General features: G+C 39.1%; 2 protein-coding genes across 2 annotated transcripts; one reads left to right on the top strand and one right to left on the bottom strand.

The window, feature by feature from the left end:
* Positions 1-80: 80 nt before the first annotated feature.
* On the bottom strand, positions 81-8,444 carry LOC105249720 (nucleolar pre-ribosomal-associated protein 1). Its single transcript, XM_011255391.2, has 9 exons — positions 8,028-8,444; positions 6,971-7,562; positions 6,552-6,845; positions 3,129-6,471; positions 2,709-2,836; positions 2,436-2,645; positions 1,485-1,711; positions 613-1,009; positions 81-394 (listed from the first exon to the last, which is right to left on the bottom strand). The coding sequence occupies exons 1-9, from the start codon at positions 8,402-8,404 to the stop codon at positions 137-139; spliced, it is 5,826 nt and encodes a 1,941-aa protein (XP_011253693.2). The 5' UTR covers positions 8,405-8,444; the 3' UTR covers positions 81-136.
* A 1,794-nt stretch (positions 8,445-10,238) lies between these two features.
* Positions 10,239-16,208, top strand: LOC105249719 (protein virilizer). The gene is made up of 5 exons (XM_011255390.3): positions 10,239-10,430; positions 10,942-11,054; positions 11,145-11,511; positions 11,930-15,572; positions 15,727-16,208. Exons 1-5 carry the CDS (start codon positions 10,377-10,379, stop codon positions 16,017-16,019), a joined length of 4,470 nt encoding a protein of 1,489 aa, XP_011253692.1. The 5' UTR covers positions 10,239-10,376; the 3' UTR covers positions 16,020-16,208.
* The last annotated feature ends 261 nt before the right edge of the window (positions 16,209-16,469 follow it).

The raw sequence follows: 16,469 nt of genomic DNA, 5'->3' as shown, positions 1-16,469 counted from the left end.
CATTTTTTTCTATTTATTTATTTTTAAATAAATAAATATATATATATATATATATATATATATATATATATACATCTGTTCTGTTTCAATCACGAAGACTGCAAGAAAATGCAACTAAATGATGCGAATTTTATATTTATTTTAAACATGCTTTTAATCGCAAAAGGATCCTAAACAATAGGAATTTATAATGAATAACGTCCTCTGTTGAATTGTCTAAGCTATTCAATAGATTTTCAATTATATTAATAATAATTCCAATTTTCCTCTCACAAACGTCCTCGTTGCGGTAAGTAATTTCGTGCAGCCAAGGAAGTATACCGTATCCTCGTACGAGGAGCAAGGATGCCTTAGGAATTTTGGTAGTAGAGGCGATCACTTCCAAGATTAGTCTCTGAGAAAAAAAAAACAAAAAGTAATACATGATTTTCATATTGATATTTAAATTGAAGGTTTAGTAGCAATTTTTCTTAGAATCTTTTTTAGAATCAAATTTACTTAATTATATTTTTAATGCATAAAATAGTAGGTGACTTAAATCTCGAGTTTCTTGATTCTATCGTAATTAAATTAATGGAATATATGCCAAACAGAAAATGGTTTTTGGCTCACCTTAGTCTTGGTGTCTGATAGTATGCAAGTGTGAAAATCTAGAAGCATCCTAAATAACACGCATTTCAGAGCCATATCTACATCGTCCTCCCTTCTCATGCCGTCCCGAATATTCTCCAGAATCCAGTTTCGATGAGCATTGTGTTCTATATGTGAACTATGCAATAACTGCAACAGTTCTGGTATAGTATTTAGATCCAACGCAGGTTTGGCCATTAAAAAGGAATGCAATGACGAGTAGAGCGGGTGCAGGGGTTGACTGACAATCAACGAAGCCCTGGCGAGGAAAGTGGTTACCAGACAACTCAGACGAACGTCCTTTAATGGACATTTCAGCAACAAAATGCCATTTCGTAAAGCATCGATCAGACGTATCCACAGTAATTTCTCCTTCGGCCTGATAAATAGACAAATGTAGATTACAAATTGAGAAAAACTGCAACTCTTAATCATTTAAATGGATTTGAAAAGTATTTTTAATATATACGTAATGACAAATGAAAGATGATGATATTTTCATGATACATTGATGATACTTTCATGATACTTTGATGATACTTTTCAAAAAGTAAAATAAATTCTAATATAACTTCAAAAATATATATCTCATAAAAATATAGAAACATAACAAATTAACTAAATAGCTAAAATTAACTATATTAACTAAATATAATTAAAACATTAGATAAAAATTAAGTTTAAAAATTGAAAAATTAAAATATACATATATATAATAATTTTATAATATACATATTATATAACACACAAATATGAGTTAAATTAGATGATAAATCATAATTTTTCTATTGTCAACAACTTTAAAATTTCTCGTTATATTAATAATTCGCTATTTGCCAAAATTGCTATCTTACTTAGATACTTCCAAGTGGAAATAATATCTAGAGATGATGGTGTATGCTGCCAGTCGAATGCTGCTCGAATCGCTGCAGCACGCAACGAATACCAAGGCTAACGTGTCACTTTGATTTATTTTGTAACACGCAATAACATTGTTTTCCGCCAATAAAGAACACAGCAACGGCAGATAAAATGCTGGATCGTATACTTTATTGTTGTCGTATTGTTGTAATTCATCAGCCTGTAGAAAAAGAAAGGGAATAAAATAGAATCATTGATTCAGTTTAAGGGCAAGTGGCCCTTAAAAAAAATTATATAAAGAATATCTCTAAAGGAATATTATACAGGGTGTTTCGGATTACCCATTTAAAAACTAGAGAAGCGGTTATTTCAAAAAAGTAAAAATATTTTCTTTATAAATCGGATGCGCTCTATCGAATGGTGATATTTTCAACTTCTGGTTCCGGCCGGAAATAGGCGATTCAGACAGGAAGTGCATTTTTTTAAATGGAACCTCCTATTTTTCATTGCATATTCTTGTAGCTGATCTCGAGAGCTTTCCAAAACACTATGATAAATTATTTTTCCATGAAGTACTTTTCGAGTTATGCGGCTTGAAGTCATTTCTTAATTTTACATAAATTATAAAATATCTTGTAAAATATTCATTTTTCGATTATCTTACCTTAATACTTTTATATACAAAATAATGAGAGAAATCAATTGGTGTAAAGAAAACACATAGTTGTTTCTAAGAAAAAATATGTAATTTGCAATTAACAATTCCATATTTTTTTCTTAAAAACTGAATCACCTATTTCCGGCCGGAACCAGAAGTTGAAAATATTACCATTCGATAGAGCACATCCAATTTATAAAGAAAATATTTTTACTTTTTTTAAATAATCACTTCTCTAGTTTTTAAATGAGTGGTACGGGTGGTCTGAAACATCCTGTATACTTACTTCCAACGTTCTATATATGGGATAATTTCTTATAGTCTCACTGATGACGTCCTTATCGAACAAGTTAAAAATCTCGGAAGCGGAAGGTTGTCTCCAGAGGACAGTATCCGTCTCTCCCTTTACACTGTAACGCGTTGCCGCAGCACTTCCCCACAAGTATGGCCAGTATTGCTGAAGTTTAACGCCATGAGCCTCATAATAGCGTAAAACCTGGAATGATTAAATGATATCGTGATTTCGATATTTGATGACACAATCACCTTGATTCATTACCTTCAAAATGCGCTGATCAGCCTTGCTGAGAGTGGCGTTGTAAGCCGCGAGATAAAGAGACACGTGCGAGACGCTTATTACTGATTGATTCTTTCGAATTAGGATCCTGAGTAATTCGACCAGATCATCTATAATTTTATAATATATTCAAAAATAATTTAAATAAAAATAAAAATAAAATAAAATTTAAATTATATTTAAATTCAAATTTAAATTAATTAAAATTTAATTAAAATGTTAAATTTAAATTAAAATTGAAAATTGTTTATCATTAGATCTAATGATGCTTCTTGCATAATACTTGAATGCTTTATAGCATCAAACATGATTTTAACAGGTGATGAACGCGAGTTGATATTATTGCATTCTTTATTCTTTATTTATTATTTCTTCTCGAGTGATCAAAATCATTGAATTCACCTTTAACGATGGACGAGCCGAGCATGATGTTAACAAACTCTGAGTGAGACGTCGTCATTTCGAATAACGTCTTGGCATATTCGTCGTTCTTGTTATCTTCATACGCAATATCGCACAAATTGCTCAGATTCTTCAATATGTTCGATTGGATCTCATCATCTTTAGCGTCCTTCAGACCTAATTTCAAAGAGAATCTGGTGAATTGCGGCCACGAGTAACTCTTGCTTAATGAACTGAAGATAAAGTGTTTATTCTTCTTTAAGGAAATCACTGAACTATCAAGCTTCTCGCATAACACTTTGATCTTTTCCATGTTCTTCGACTCCTTCTTCAGTGTTGAAGTCAATACATGCAATAATATCAATATTAGATCAGTTAGAGGCTTTTCTTTGACTGTTATCAGACTTGCATATCTCTTGTACAGACTTTCCAACAACTGCACAAAATAAACGGACACCATGTCCAGTTTATCGCCGTTCTGGGAAATACTGTCGCAAGTTTTCTCGCATAAGGGATGATCGAAGGTGTTCTCTATGAGATAAGCGATCGCAGCTGCGTTTTCTTCGATCCAAGGAACAGGGTTTCGTGGCTCGATTAGATAGGCAGCGATATCATCGCTGTAACTCTTGTAAAGGCTCTGAAGAAATCTCTCGGTCCATTTAAATTTCAAGTTACTGGCCAATATTGGAAACACGACATCTCCTTGCTTCACATTCTCCATCTTGAGTAGGTATTTCATCAACGACGGAATTAATCTGGTATTTTTGTTGATTAAAATCGCTATCAGTTGAATCGTGGACAGAGTAATACCCTTCGTTAGTAATAATGCGAAAGTATCAGTCCTGATACCAGCAACATCACGTGGAAAGGTGGACAAGTACTTTGCTAAAGCTTGCTCCCACCTCTCCACACATTGTATTTTATTAGATTTTAAATACACCAGGTGCAGGCTCAATCTTTCCACGAACTGTTCGTTCAATGTATTGCATTGAACGAGCTGTGATTTTAATTCCTCGCTGCAATACATATCCAACAATACTGGGACGATATGTCCGAACAAAGATAGGTCTCGTTTATCATTTGAAATAAATACAGTTTTCTCCAGCTTCATCAAAGCAATTAGCAAACTCGTAATATCTCCCGCCTTCAATTGCAATACCTTCAATAATGCGATGTTATAATTACTACTAGAGGCTTCTGAAGGAACTTTTTCAATGATGCTTCTCAATTGTTCAAGGAACTTGTTCCTAAATGCAAGGAAAATATCATGGGCTTCATCGTGTTTTTCGAAGGACACAACAATTTCACAGAGTGCTAGAATAGTTCCAGTTATCATATCGTTGGTCGAATCTTTCAACGCTTCTCTACAAAATGGTGAGAAATACTGCAACAGAATAGGATGCGTGAAAATACGTGTTACGTTTTCTTCGAATATTTTCATGTTTTTTTTATTCATAGATCGTGCAATATTTAGAAATAGCATTTGCATGCAAATGCAGGTTTCATTTTGGATTTGTTGCAGGATTCCCCGCTGAGTTAACTGCGCTAAATAAAACACAGTCATCTCTAGCAAAGCCTTGACATCGTGCGAAGATAAAGAGTGCTTAATAGTGATTTCTTCGTCGCCACATTTAAAGCAGCACGAGTATTCATCGCCAGACACCTTGAAGAGTTTAGTTATGTCTATCTTGGAATTCGTTAACAACTTGTTGCTCAGTTTGTGCAATAATTTCAAGCACGGGAGCTTACTTTCCAAGGGAACTGGTTGCTCCTTGCTCGACCAACTTTCTAAGTGTTTATAAATTGGCAAATCGGTCAAATCTATCGCCAAATGAACCAATATATCTGGAACGACCTGATAATGTAAAGTGTGAATAGTCACATAGGATAAATAATTCAAAATGACGGTGGAATTTTCTGCTCTTATCTTCTCAAAAGCGCAGCATAAGAGAGGTGACACCGACGTATAAGCTTGCATTTGGCAAAAGTTAAGATTTTCTTTGCTAAACTTGTTGGAGGAATGATCGATCGCAGCATCGGTTTTCTTTCTATCAAAAGTGGCAAGTTGATTAATTGCAGTTGTCGATGTAGAAAAAACCTGATTTAAAAGGAGAGAATGGCCATTAGTATTAGAAAGAAAACTATTGGGATTGATCTTATCGAGTAGCCGATTGATTTCATTTTCCATCTTCTTTACTTCTTCAAAATTAGTTATTTGCTCATTTCTCTGCATCATGCACTTATCAATAGATTTAATGGCGACTTTCGAGTTTTCTTCAACGAGTTTATCGAGACTATAATTAATTATATCATCTCTTTTTGCATCAAAATTTAATCTTCCATTAATTAAAGATTCTACAACTTCTTTATCGCAAGGACTCGAGTTAGCCTTTTCAAATAACTCATTAATTATATCTTCTGCTTTTACATCAAGACTAACCACCTGGTCATTTAACGCTTCTTCTGCTTGCGTTATGCTGTTTATATATTTATCAGTGTGTTTAATGCAACTTTTTAAAATGGACATGAACCAGTGTATTAATTCTTTCTTTTCTTCAGGATCAGTTATCATCGAGAAACCATTAATCCAGATATCCAGCTCATTCTCACAAGCTTCAAACAAGCCTGTCGAATTTAATAACATTTTAGTAGCATCGTAGCTTTCTGATGATGCTGTTTGATGGATTAGAGATATCAAAAAGGGAAGGGCTTTCTTGAAAGCTTTCTCTCTAGGCGCAAAGATGGAGGAGTCCAGGGCGAGCAGGAATTGTATTGCTTTCACCTTCATACAGTTCACCTTCGCTTTGACTCCTTCATCCTCTTCTTCATCATCCTGAAGATCATTTAGACTTGATAAAAGCACATTCGGCTGCAAATTCATCGAACTATCTAACAATTCTGGACATATATCTTTGTACGAATGAAGAACGTTCAAAATGATATCGAGATGATCTAACAAGTCCGGCTTGTGAATATTTTCAGTATCTTCCAAATTTATCGTATTAGCATCAGCTTCAAAGGCTTGGTTCCATACTTTGAAGATAACTTCCAAGTTGGGAATAATCCTCAGAATGAAATCCGTTATCTGGTTTTGAACTACGAACGTTTTGTGGAAGTCTTTTAAGGTGGAGCAAACGGTTTTCAGCTGACAAGTCATTGCTAAAAGAAGAGACAAGATCTCATGTCTGACAAGCAAGCTGTCGTGACTTAATCCTGGCAAGACAGCGTTTTTTATAATTATATCTGGGACTATCAAAAACAATAGTTTGTTTATCAATCTGTTTGCATTTAATTCCATAGCACATGTCTTGATGCAACTAACTGCATCGAGTGATTCGATTACCTAAAAGAAAATTCAGTAAATTAAAAATAATGTACAAAGTTACACACACAGCTCTCGCATGTGCAAATGTCTCATTCTACCTTCTTTATAAATCTGAGAAGACAAATCCACTTGGGTGACACGCGAGGTTCGAGAAATGGCTCGATAACATTATATTGCGAACGTATTAGATCAGGACAAGCCACCATTATTTTAATAACTAGATCCGATGGCTTTTCGTGTTCCCAAGCTTTCTCCAAATTCTGAAGAACTGTATGCACCAGCTGATTGTGTTTATTTCGAGAACCACCCAGTGTTCGATCATGAAAGATGATTCCATAACGATGTGACGTCAAGAGAATGATTAAGAATGCATGAATTGCATCATTAACAATCTAAATTATAACAGAGAAAAAATAAAGAAAAATGTTTACATATGTCAAAGAGATTTACAACCATTCATCAAACAAATTTAGTAAATTTTGTAATATAAAATATCATATAAAGATTACACAATCACCTCTTTATCTGCTAGAAAGTCTTCGCTCTCGTCAGAATGGCGAGTTTTATTCTTGGGCCAATTGGTTGGGCCTTTCCAGTTGTACAACGATACTAGATTCAACACAACAGATGTAGAAAATACATGTAGCTTCATTGTTTTAGTAATGCTAGTGTTCTCCAAAACATATGTCTTTACAGTGGTCAGAATCAGAGTAACAATGTCCTTGGAATCGTACAATAAATCTGAGAAGATGCAGGAGAGTAGACCACGTTTATCCAACAATGTTTTAATCACTACTGAATCTCTCTCCACAAGAAAAGCAAGGATAAAGTGGATGAAACATGTCCTGACATTTTGAGGATCCGTGGGCTTGATGTGTTGCGTTAGATTTTCCAATACATTTCGTTGCAGTGACAGATGTGCAAGTAACTCTCTGGCTAAATTATTATCCAAAGATACTACTGCTGTCAGCAGCCTCAACACCACTTTGCGCTGCTTGATATTGCTTTGAATTGAGAGCATTGAGTGTATAACAGACATGTACGAGTTCAACAGATGGCGACAGGCTTCCACCGCTCTATTCTGGTATTGAGGATACTCCGCCAAGATTCTATAAACAGAAAGATGCGCTTGATTAAAAGAAAATATCAAGTATTAGCAGACAAAATGTATACAGAGTGTTCCAGACTTAACGAATCAGTCGTTAATAGCAGATTCCTGAGATCATTTGGAGACATCAAAGACACAATCGCACTCATTGCAGAATTCTATCTTTTATTTTATTATTGTATTTATTTATTATATCTTTTATTTTATTATATCTTTATTTATTTATTTTATATCTTTTATTTTATTATTGTGTTTATTTATTATATCCAACTATCGATATCGATATTATCGCGCTGTAGGCGAGCAGGAGAACGAAATGCGCCAATTAGTTATCTTTAATCCTTCGTAGCGCTGAAACTACAGTTTCCTCAACATTTTGGTATTAAGGTTTTCGTTTCTGAATGATCTCAGAAATCCACCATTAACGGCTGATTGATGAAGTCTGAGACACCCTGTATAAACCTACTTCATGAGTAAAATATTAATCGCAGAAAAGACAGTGATGGCACTGCTGATATTCTTCTTGTCAGAGAGATCTAATAGTTTGAGGACTTCGAGGACATCTCCACCAGCGAGCAAATACTCCGCCGCGAGGTCCCTCTCCTTGTTCTCGTTGCATATCGTCACGAACTTCCTCAGAACGTCCAACCCGCTGGTGGAGAGAAGTGCTCTCAGAGATCGTCCGTCAAATTCGTTCCTCTTCTCGTTACTTTCCGAGTCTACGTCGCGTCTAGGATCTCCCTCGACCAACCCGTTGACCCTCGCCTTCTTCGTCGGCGTCTCATTCTTACTCTCGGAAACTCGCTTCCGCGCCTTTTTCGACGCGCAGGCCGCATCACCCATCACCACGTGTTTGTTTACTCACACGTGCATCGCACGGTTGCCGCCATTTCTCTGCTCCTGATCCTTAAGCGGCCTTTTCATTGACACTAAAAAGTAGCGTCAACCATTGGTTGAACAAAGAAATAAGTAGTTGCTTCTTTGTTGAACCAATGGTTGACGCTACTTTTTAGCGCCAATGAAATTGCACCTTTTCATTGACCCTAAAAAGTAGCGTCAACCATTGGTTAAACAATGAAGCAACTACTTACTTCTTTGTTCAACCAATGGTTGACGCTACTTTTTAGCGTCAATGAGGCCGCATCTTAAAGCGGCCTTTTCATTGACGCTACTTTTTAGCGTCAATGAAATTGCACCTTAACAGTTGGCAGCTCTACGAGATAGGCTGTGCAGCACTGCGCGTATATAAAATTTGAAATCGCTTCTAGCCTAACCATCTTCACGCGATCGACTTTATTTGAATTGCACGGCATCGCATCGAATTATGATGCGGCGCCGATTTGTTCGAACGTAATTCGGGACATCGCGATGCTGTATAAGCGTCGAATGAGCACGAATTGTCACGCAAATATGATAAATCACATCTACTCACCGTTCACCGGCTGTTCCACAGGCCGCTCCACTCGCTCGCCTCGGGACGTCCCATTCCGATCTTGATGCACACGATATCATCAACGCGAACGCGCGACACTTTATTCGGCACTCCCGATATTCGCTCGCATCCGATAATCATCATCAAGGGCGCAAATAACGCGACGCGACTTCGCTCCATCTTCGCGATCGCGCTATCACTGAACTGTGAAAAATAGCTGTCGCGCACTTTCATCGACATATTATGAAAGTCGCGCGATCATCCTTGGACACTTTCGACGCTCTTTCACTCACGATATTCGTTTAAAAACGGTTAAAAGACGCGAAAAATGCGGACATACGACGATCCGTGTAACTGCGTATGACTCCGATTCACGTATGACGCGTATGACGTAGCAGTCACGCGCCAACATGGCGGCCGAACCAGTGCGCATTCGTTTCTGCGTACTGGTTCGGCCGCCATGTTGGCGCGTGGCTGCTACGTCATACGCGTCATAGCTACGTCATACGCGTCATACGTGAATCGGAGTCATACGCAGTTACACGGATCGTTGTACGTCCGCATTTTTCGCGTCTTTTAACCGTTTTTAAACGAATATCGCGAGTGAAAGAGCGTCGAAAGTGTCCAAGGATGATCGCACGACTTTCATAATATGTCGGTGAAAGTGCGCGACAGCTATTTTTCACAGTTCAGTGATAGCGCGATCGCGAAAATGGAGTGAAGTCGCGTCGCGTTATTTGCGCCCTTGATGATGATTATCGGATGCGAGCGAATATCGGGAGTGCCGAATAAAGTGTCGCGCGTTCGCGTTGATGATATCGTGTGCATCAAGATCGGAATGGGACGTCCCGAGGCGAGCGAGTGGAGCGGCCTGTGGAACAGCCGGTGAACGGTGAATAGATGTGATTTATCATATTTGCGTGACAATTCGTGCTCATTCGACGCTTATACAGCATCGCGATGTCCCGAATTACGTTCGAACAAATCGGCGCCGCATCATAATTCGATGCGATGCCGTGCAATTCAAATAAAGTCGATCGCGTGAAGATGGTTAGGCTAGAAGCGATTTCAAATTTTATATACGCGCAGTGCTGCACAGCCTATCTCGTAGAGCTGCCAACTGTTAAGGTGCAATTTCATTGACGCTAAAAAGTAGCGTCAATGAAAAGGCCGCTTTATGCAGGATGCATGCGCGCGATTTTTCACGCACGACGTCCGGTGTGAATTGTGCTTTAGCTCGATACAAACATAACCAGTAAAGAGAGGTGAATGAGATAGATGGGAAAAATGGAAAAGACAATGAAAGGATACTGCATTTATTATTAAGGATTAATAATTGTTGAAGAGTCACATGTGTCGTTCGAAAGTATTTAATTGTGAAATATGGATAACACCGAATTATTATTCTTCGATACATTTTCCCATGACATTTCAGAGGTTTGTTTTTGTGTTACATGGATTTAATATAATTAAATTTAATTTAATATGAATTAAAATTTAATTTAATTTAATATTAAATTAAGAAAAAAAAGAAGAGGGGAAGCTGCCTGTCTGAATGATTTTAAAAAACATGTATTTATAAAAATAAGATTAAATAGAAGAAAAATTGTTTTTTTATTTAAAACTCATGCTTTTGATACATTAATTAAAGATATGTGAAAAAGAAATTTATTTTATATAAAAAAGGAACTTATTATTTATTAAAAATATTCTTTATTGATGTATACTTTTTAAAATTTTGGAAATACTTAATAAAAATGACATTATTTGTACATTATATATATCATATATATTGTATTAAATTTACAATATGTACAATATTTAAGAATTTCTAGACTGTATTTTATTTGATGATAATTTTTTAAAAATTATTACATAAATGACTTCTTTGCCTCCTTTAGAAAAAATTATCTTGAATGTTTATAAATCTCACTTTTTTCTCTTACAGGAATTAAATTTAGATTTGGTGCAATTTCCCAAGCCTGTTTATATCAGTGAAGTGAGAATAATTCCATTGGGTGCACGAGTGCAAGCAGATTTTCCAGGAGGAGTGCGACTTGGGTAAATGGCACTTAATTTTTACATTGATGATAAAAATTTTTTTACTTATATGGTATTAGTGTTCAAAAAAGAAACTCATTATCTTTCTAGAGCAACCAATCCATCTCAATTCGAAATTGAGTTCTTTGTTAACGATCTTAGTAAACCTGGAGCTTCCACTTTCGAGTTTTTAGGCAATTTAGAATATAAACAAAATATCCATATACAATTGGAGTGTGAGCGAAAGCAGATACCAACCGATGGTTTAGTGCTAAGAGGATGGTATACCACCATAACATTGGCAGTGTATGGTACGTTGACCAAATCACTGAATAATCCTCAAGAAGTCATAAGTTCAGCAGCTGGATCCACTGCTTGTGTTAGTGCACACGAAGAAAATACTGAGAATACCGCCCAGATTTCCTCTGAACAGCAACCTGAGTGGTATTACGAGAATCAACATCAAACAAATTCACTGGTAAAGATCTGCTTGATATTGCTATTAGATGAAATTAATTTTATCGATAACAAAAGTCTAAAGAATGTCGAGAAGACGTATCTTAAACTCTTTTGTATGTTTTATATCTTATTTTATATAATATTTTATATTTTATTTTATATTATTTAATTTATATTTATATTTAATTTATATTATTATTATATTTTATATTATTTAATTTTATAATTTATATTATTATTTATAATTTATATTCATAATATAATTCAATATATTTTTATTTATATTTTAATATTATTATTATTATTTTTATATTTCATTTTTATTATTATTATTATTTTTATTATATTTATTTATATTTATTAATATTATTTATATTTATTATCATTAATATTATTCAATATATATTTAATTGTACTTCAGCTCTTATCACCAACAGGAAACATGCATAACCGCGACTCCACCGCCTCCGGTACAACCAATACAGGTAGTGGAGCCATCCAGGACATCCACATCAGACACTGGAAAGACAGACTCGGTACAATGGGAAGAAGAGACGTCCAACGCGGGCGAAAAAGGCTCAAAACGACCTTCGTCTCCTCCTACCGAATCTCTAATCTCCCTCAGCCCCGAATCTATTTCCGCCGAGGAAGAGGAGGCAGAGCAACAGGAAGCTGGCGAGCAAGAAACTGGCGAGCCTTTCGAGCCTATATTATCGGACGAAGATATAATGACCGACGACGTTCCGCCTGCGGTCGAATTCGAGTGCGAAACGTCGCAGATCGACGAGATTTACACGCTGAGCCCACCAGATCTCTTGAATTTGGAGAAATTAAGCGACTTGGAGGACGTCTGCGTGAATCGCGAGGTCGTGTCAAAGATCAAAGAGATCCTCCAGTCTCTATCCAAGTCGGTCTCGCATTTCCACAACGTATCCGGCCAGGAGAAGGAAACGTTTGTCCACAACTGCGAAACTTTGTGCGCCATATTAGGTCCATTCGACTCCAGTGCGGATGATATCGATCATTTGACTAGCATCGTCAATGCTGGCCTGGATATGGAGCTCGCCAGGGCTCAACCGCAACCAGCATACAAAGTGCGTCACGTAAAAGTAGGGGTTCGCTTGGCGGAAGCCCTCTGTCGACTATCGAAGGGTCCAGAGATCCTGCTGAAGGTTGAGGCTCCGTCCAAATTATTGTCTCTTTGTATGCGCGAAAACGTGGCTTTGCCAGTCAAACTGTCCGCTCTGCGAGCTCTCGACGCCGCGCTGATCAGCCCAATAATCGTGCAGGACTTTCTAAAGTCCAGGAACAATCTGTACAGCGAGGCGTTGACCATGTTGGACACGGCCAAGCTAGCCCGGCTCAAGTACGCCCTCAGCTCGCTTCTTCGCAAGGTCCACGTCTACGAATATCTGGAGGAGGTCAGGGAATTCGACCAATTCGGTCTGACGGAATTGATGAACGCTTACGTGTGCGCCCCGACCCTGATGGCGCAGCCTAAACGTCAATTGCCGGCTGGCGCGCAGATGGAATTCGAACGAGAACATGCTCGGAACCCTCGTGTGCACCTGATAGCTTACTTCGAGCACCACAAGCTGATTTATCGTCTTCTGTTGGCGGTATCCTCGCCCAATTGCGACTTGAAAACGATCAAGTTGATTCGTCGCTTCCTCCTACATCTCTCGGATACAAAAGAGGGTCTATTCTATCTGCTGAAGGAGACCGAAGCGATTCGACTGATGCTGAAGGCCCTGAAGTACGAGTTGCCCGGAGCCGGGTGCATTCTAGCCTGGCGTCTTCAGGCCGCACAGTGTCTGATTCGCCTGAAACAGACGTCCGACTGGACAATCCTGAGAAGGCTGCACTCTTTTCTCGCCTTTCCTGATGGTTTGCGCGCGATTATCACAGTTCTATCTCTAGGCGACTTCATAGATATCCTCATTCCCTTCCTATCGGATTCCAATCTCTGCGAGTTTGCTGCCGAAGTTATCTCCGCGATTGTCCGTTATTCCGATAGGGTAAAGATCTTCCAGAATCGAGCGGAATTGATACTCGACAAGGCTCGCGAGCATGCGGTTCTCAGGGATGTGACCTCGTACTTGACAACTGCCGCTCAAGCTTCTCACTGGGATTACAACGATGTCTCCTTGTTGGTGACGACCATCAGGAAGAGTGCGGAGAAGGCTGCGTCGCTTCCCGGCCAACTGATCACTGCTTGCAGAATTTTACATCATCTCGTCTTTCCATTCAACAACGATATTGACCCTCTGGAACCATACGTCGAGCTCAAGTACAGGAACGCCTTGACCCAACTCTTCGCTGCCGATGGCCTCACCGCTCTGGTCGCCGTGATGACAAACGTGTCCGACTTCTACGAGCAACCATTCCTTCATCGCGCTGCTCTGACAGGTCGCAGAGGTATGGCACTGATCGCTTTGTTGCTTCCCTGCGTAAAGCTGACCAGGGCGTTGCTCGAGAGACTCGTCAAGTGCATGGCGACAGACTTCAAGGATCTCACGGCTGTTGTCCCGCTGCTCGGGGTCTACTGTTTAATCGAAGCCATCCCGTCCAACCCGATGATGCAGACTCTGTCCGAGGAAATCGTGGCAACGCTGCTGGTGTTCACTCAAGCCGTTGACTCCGATGGTTCCGGCAACGTGGCTAAATCGCTGTGGACTCAGATGCTTGGTGAAGTTCTGAAGATGGTCTCTCTTCGCCCGTGCAACTTTGTGCCAGGTCTGAAGCTGTTGAGCCGGCTGCTACCGCCTGTTTTAACGCCTAAGGAAACTGCTACCGAAGACGCGACGAGGATCTTGGGCTTGCGGAAACTTTGGTCAGCACATCTTCAAGCCCAGGCCGCAAATCTCACCGAAACCCTTCGACTGCTCTGCGCCAGTTGGAACAGAGACGTCTTGCTGCTTCTGTCAACGGTTTGTAAGCAATTGAGCGATCTGGCAGCACCGACGGCTCTTCTAGTCGGGAGATGTCTGCTGGACGGGATTCTAGCAGCCACTCCCTTAGAAAACAACGTCCCTATCCTTGCTCTAATCAGTGATCTGGCAAGGCACGCGCCTATGAAGGCGACTCTACTGACCTTGACTAGTCCTGCCTCTAGAGCACAAGTAAAATCCGACCAAAAATACCCGCCAGTTATTGAAATGATGTGTTCTATCTTGAAGAGTAATAGCGATGTGCACGTGCAACACGAGATTCTCGGGATCTTCGAGACTCTATGCGATTGCAACCTCAGCCTGGTACAGGAGGATAGCGTACAGGAGCCCTTCGAGAAGAGACTGACGCATTCAGTACCCAGCAAGGAACCTCTCTTGTCGATCCTCGCGGCGCTGATCGAAATTCTGGCGACCAGTACCAAATTTCAATTGGACGTGATAGAGAATACATTGCACATTCTTTTATCTCTCAGTAGTCACAACTACGGCTTATACCACGTGAAGAGCTGCTTGGAAAATAATCCCGGTGCCTTGCGCGCGCTACTGGACCACGTCTACAGTTTGGAAAAGCCTGAAACAAATCCCGTCCTAACGGATTTAACTGTGACTTTCTTGGAAAATCTAATCGCCTCCGACTCGGAACGGAGATCCTTGCATCTGCGTACCCAGCAGCTGGCAACATTGATTTCTTGGGAGAAAAACGATCATCCCTTGGAGAAGCTGAAAGGCGCGGAGGACTTGGTGGAAACTGTGAGAGCTGCCGAAGAGAGAGAAGAGAAGGAACCTATTCCGGAGATGTTGGAGCCCTTGTTGCCCACTCCGGAAGCTCTCTTGAATCAGTTCTCGCAAAGATATCCTGGTGCGATTAGTAATAGTCCATTTCGATCCAGGAAGTTCTTATTTGCAGCGACTAATCAGATGCAAGCCGAGAATACAGTGGATCTATTGGCACTTGCTGCGGAATTGTTACCTGCCGACTTTAATCTATTAGCGGAAGCACAAAATTTATGCTCCAAGACGCCTCCCGATGATGCCACTCAACCTCTACAGTCGAAACCGCAGGACGAAAACCAAGAAAATAGGACAGAGAAGCAAGCTTCTCCAATGGTTAAATCCAAACAACCATTTGGTAAGATTATTAACGGTCTAGAGTTTAATTTCTTTGTATTTACTTAAAAAGAGTACATGTGTGTTGAAAGATGAAATGAATAATTCAATTTTCAATTGGTATATCGTTTGATTCTTCATAATTGATTACAATTTCTTGTTTACTACTTTTTTAGTGACCCCAGTACGAGGTCGAACACAATTTACCAATTCGCTAAGAGGTGGTCCAGTGGGTGGAGGGGTTGGTAGAGGAGCCGATCCTTTCCGATCGAGACCTCCCAACACTTCCAGACCACCGTCTCTTCACGTGGACGAATTCGTAGCCCTGGAAACTTGCGGGGCTCAGCCAACGGGGCCTACCGGATATAACAAGCTCAGCATTCGCGGAACGTGCCCGTCGCGGGCCATCAGTGGCGGTGGAAGAAGTCGACCTTGGACGCAAGAAACTCGTCCGCCTTACCTTCGCTGACTCGTCAATCTTTTTCGTTTCACACATGTATATACAGGGTGTTTCAGACCACCCGTATCACCCATTTAAAAACTAGAAAAGTGGTTATTTCAAAAAAGTAAAAACATTTTCTTTATAAATCGGGTGCGTTTTATCGAATGGTGATATTTTCAACTTCTGGTTCCGGCCGGAAATAGGCGATTCAGACCGGAAGTGCATTTTTTAAATGGAACCTATTTTTCATTACATATTCTTGTAGCTTACCTCGAAAGCTTTCCAAAACACTATAATAAATTATTTTTCCATGAAGTACTTTTCGAGTTATGAGACTTGGTCATTTCTTAATTTTACATAATTATAAAATATCTTATAAAATATTCGTTTTTCGATTATCTTACCTTAATACTTTTATATACAAAATAATGAGAGGAATCAATTGGTGTAAAGAAAACACATAGTTGTTTCTATGAA

This window comes from Camponotus floridanus, unplaced genomic scaffold (genome assembly GCF_003227725.1).
Source record: "Camponotus floridanus strain SB8 unplaced genomic scaffold, Cflo_v7.5 scaffold127, whole genome shotgun sequence".
Lineage (NCBI taxonomy): Eukaryota > Metazoa > Arthropoda > Insecta > Hymenoptera > Formicidae > Camponotus > Camponotus floridanus.
The sequence above is the reverse complement of the archived record's forward strand: the minus strand, read 5'-3'. Positions and strand labels throughout refer to the sequence as shown.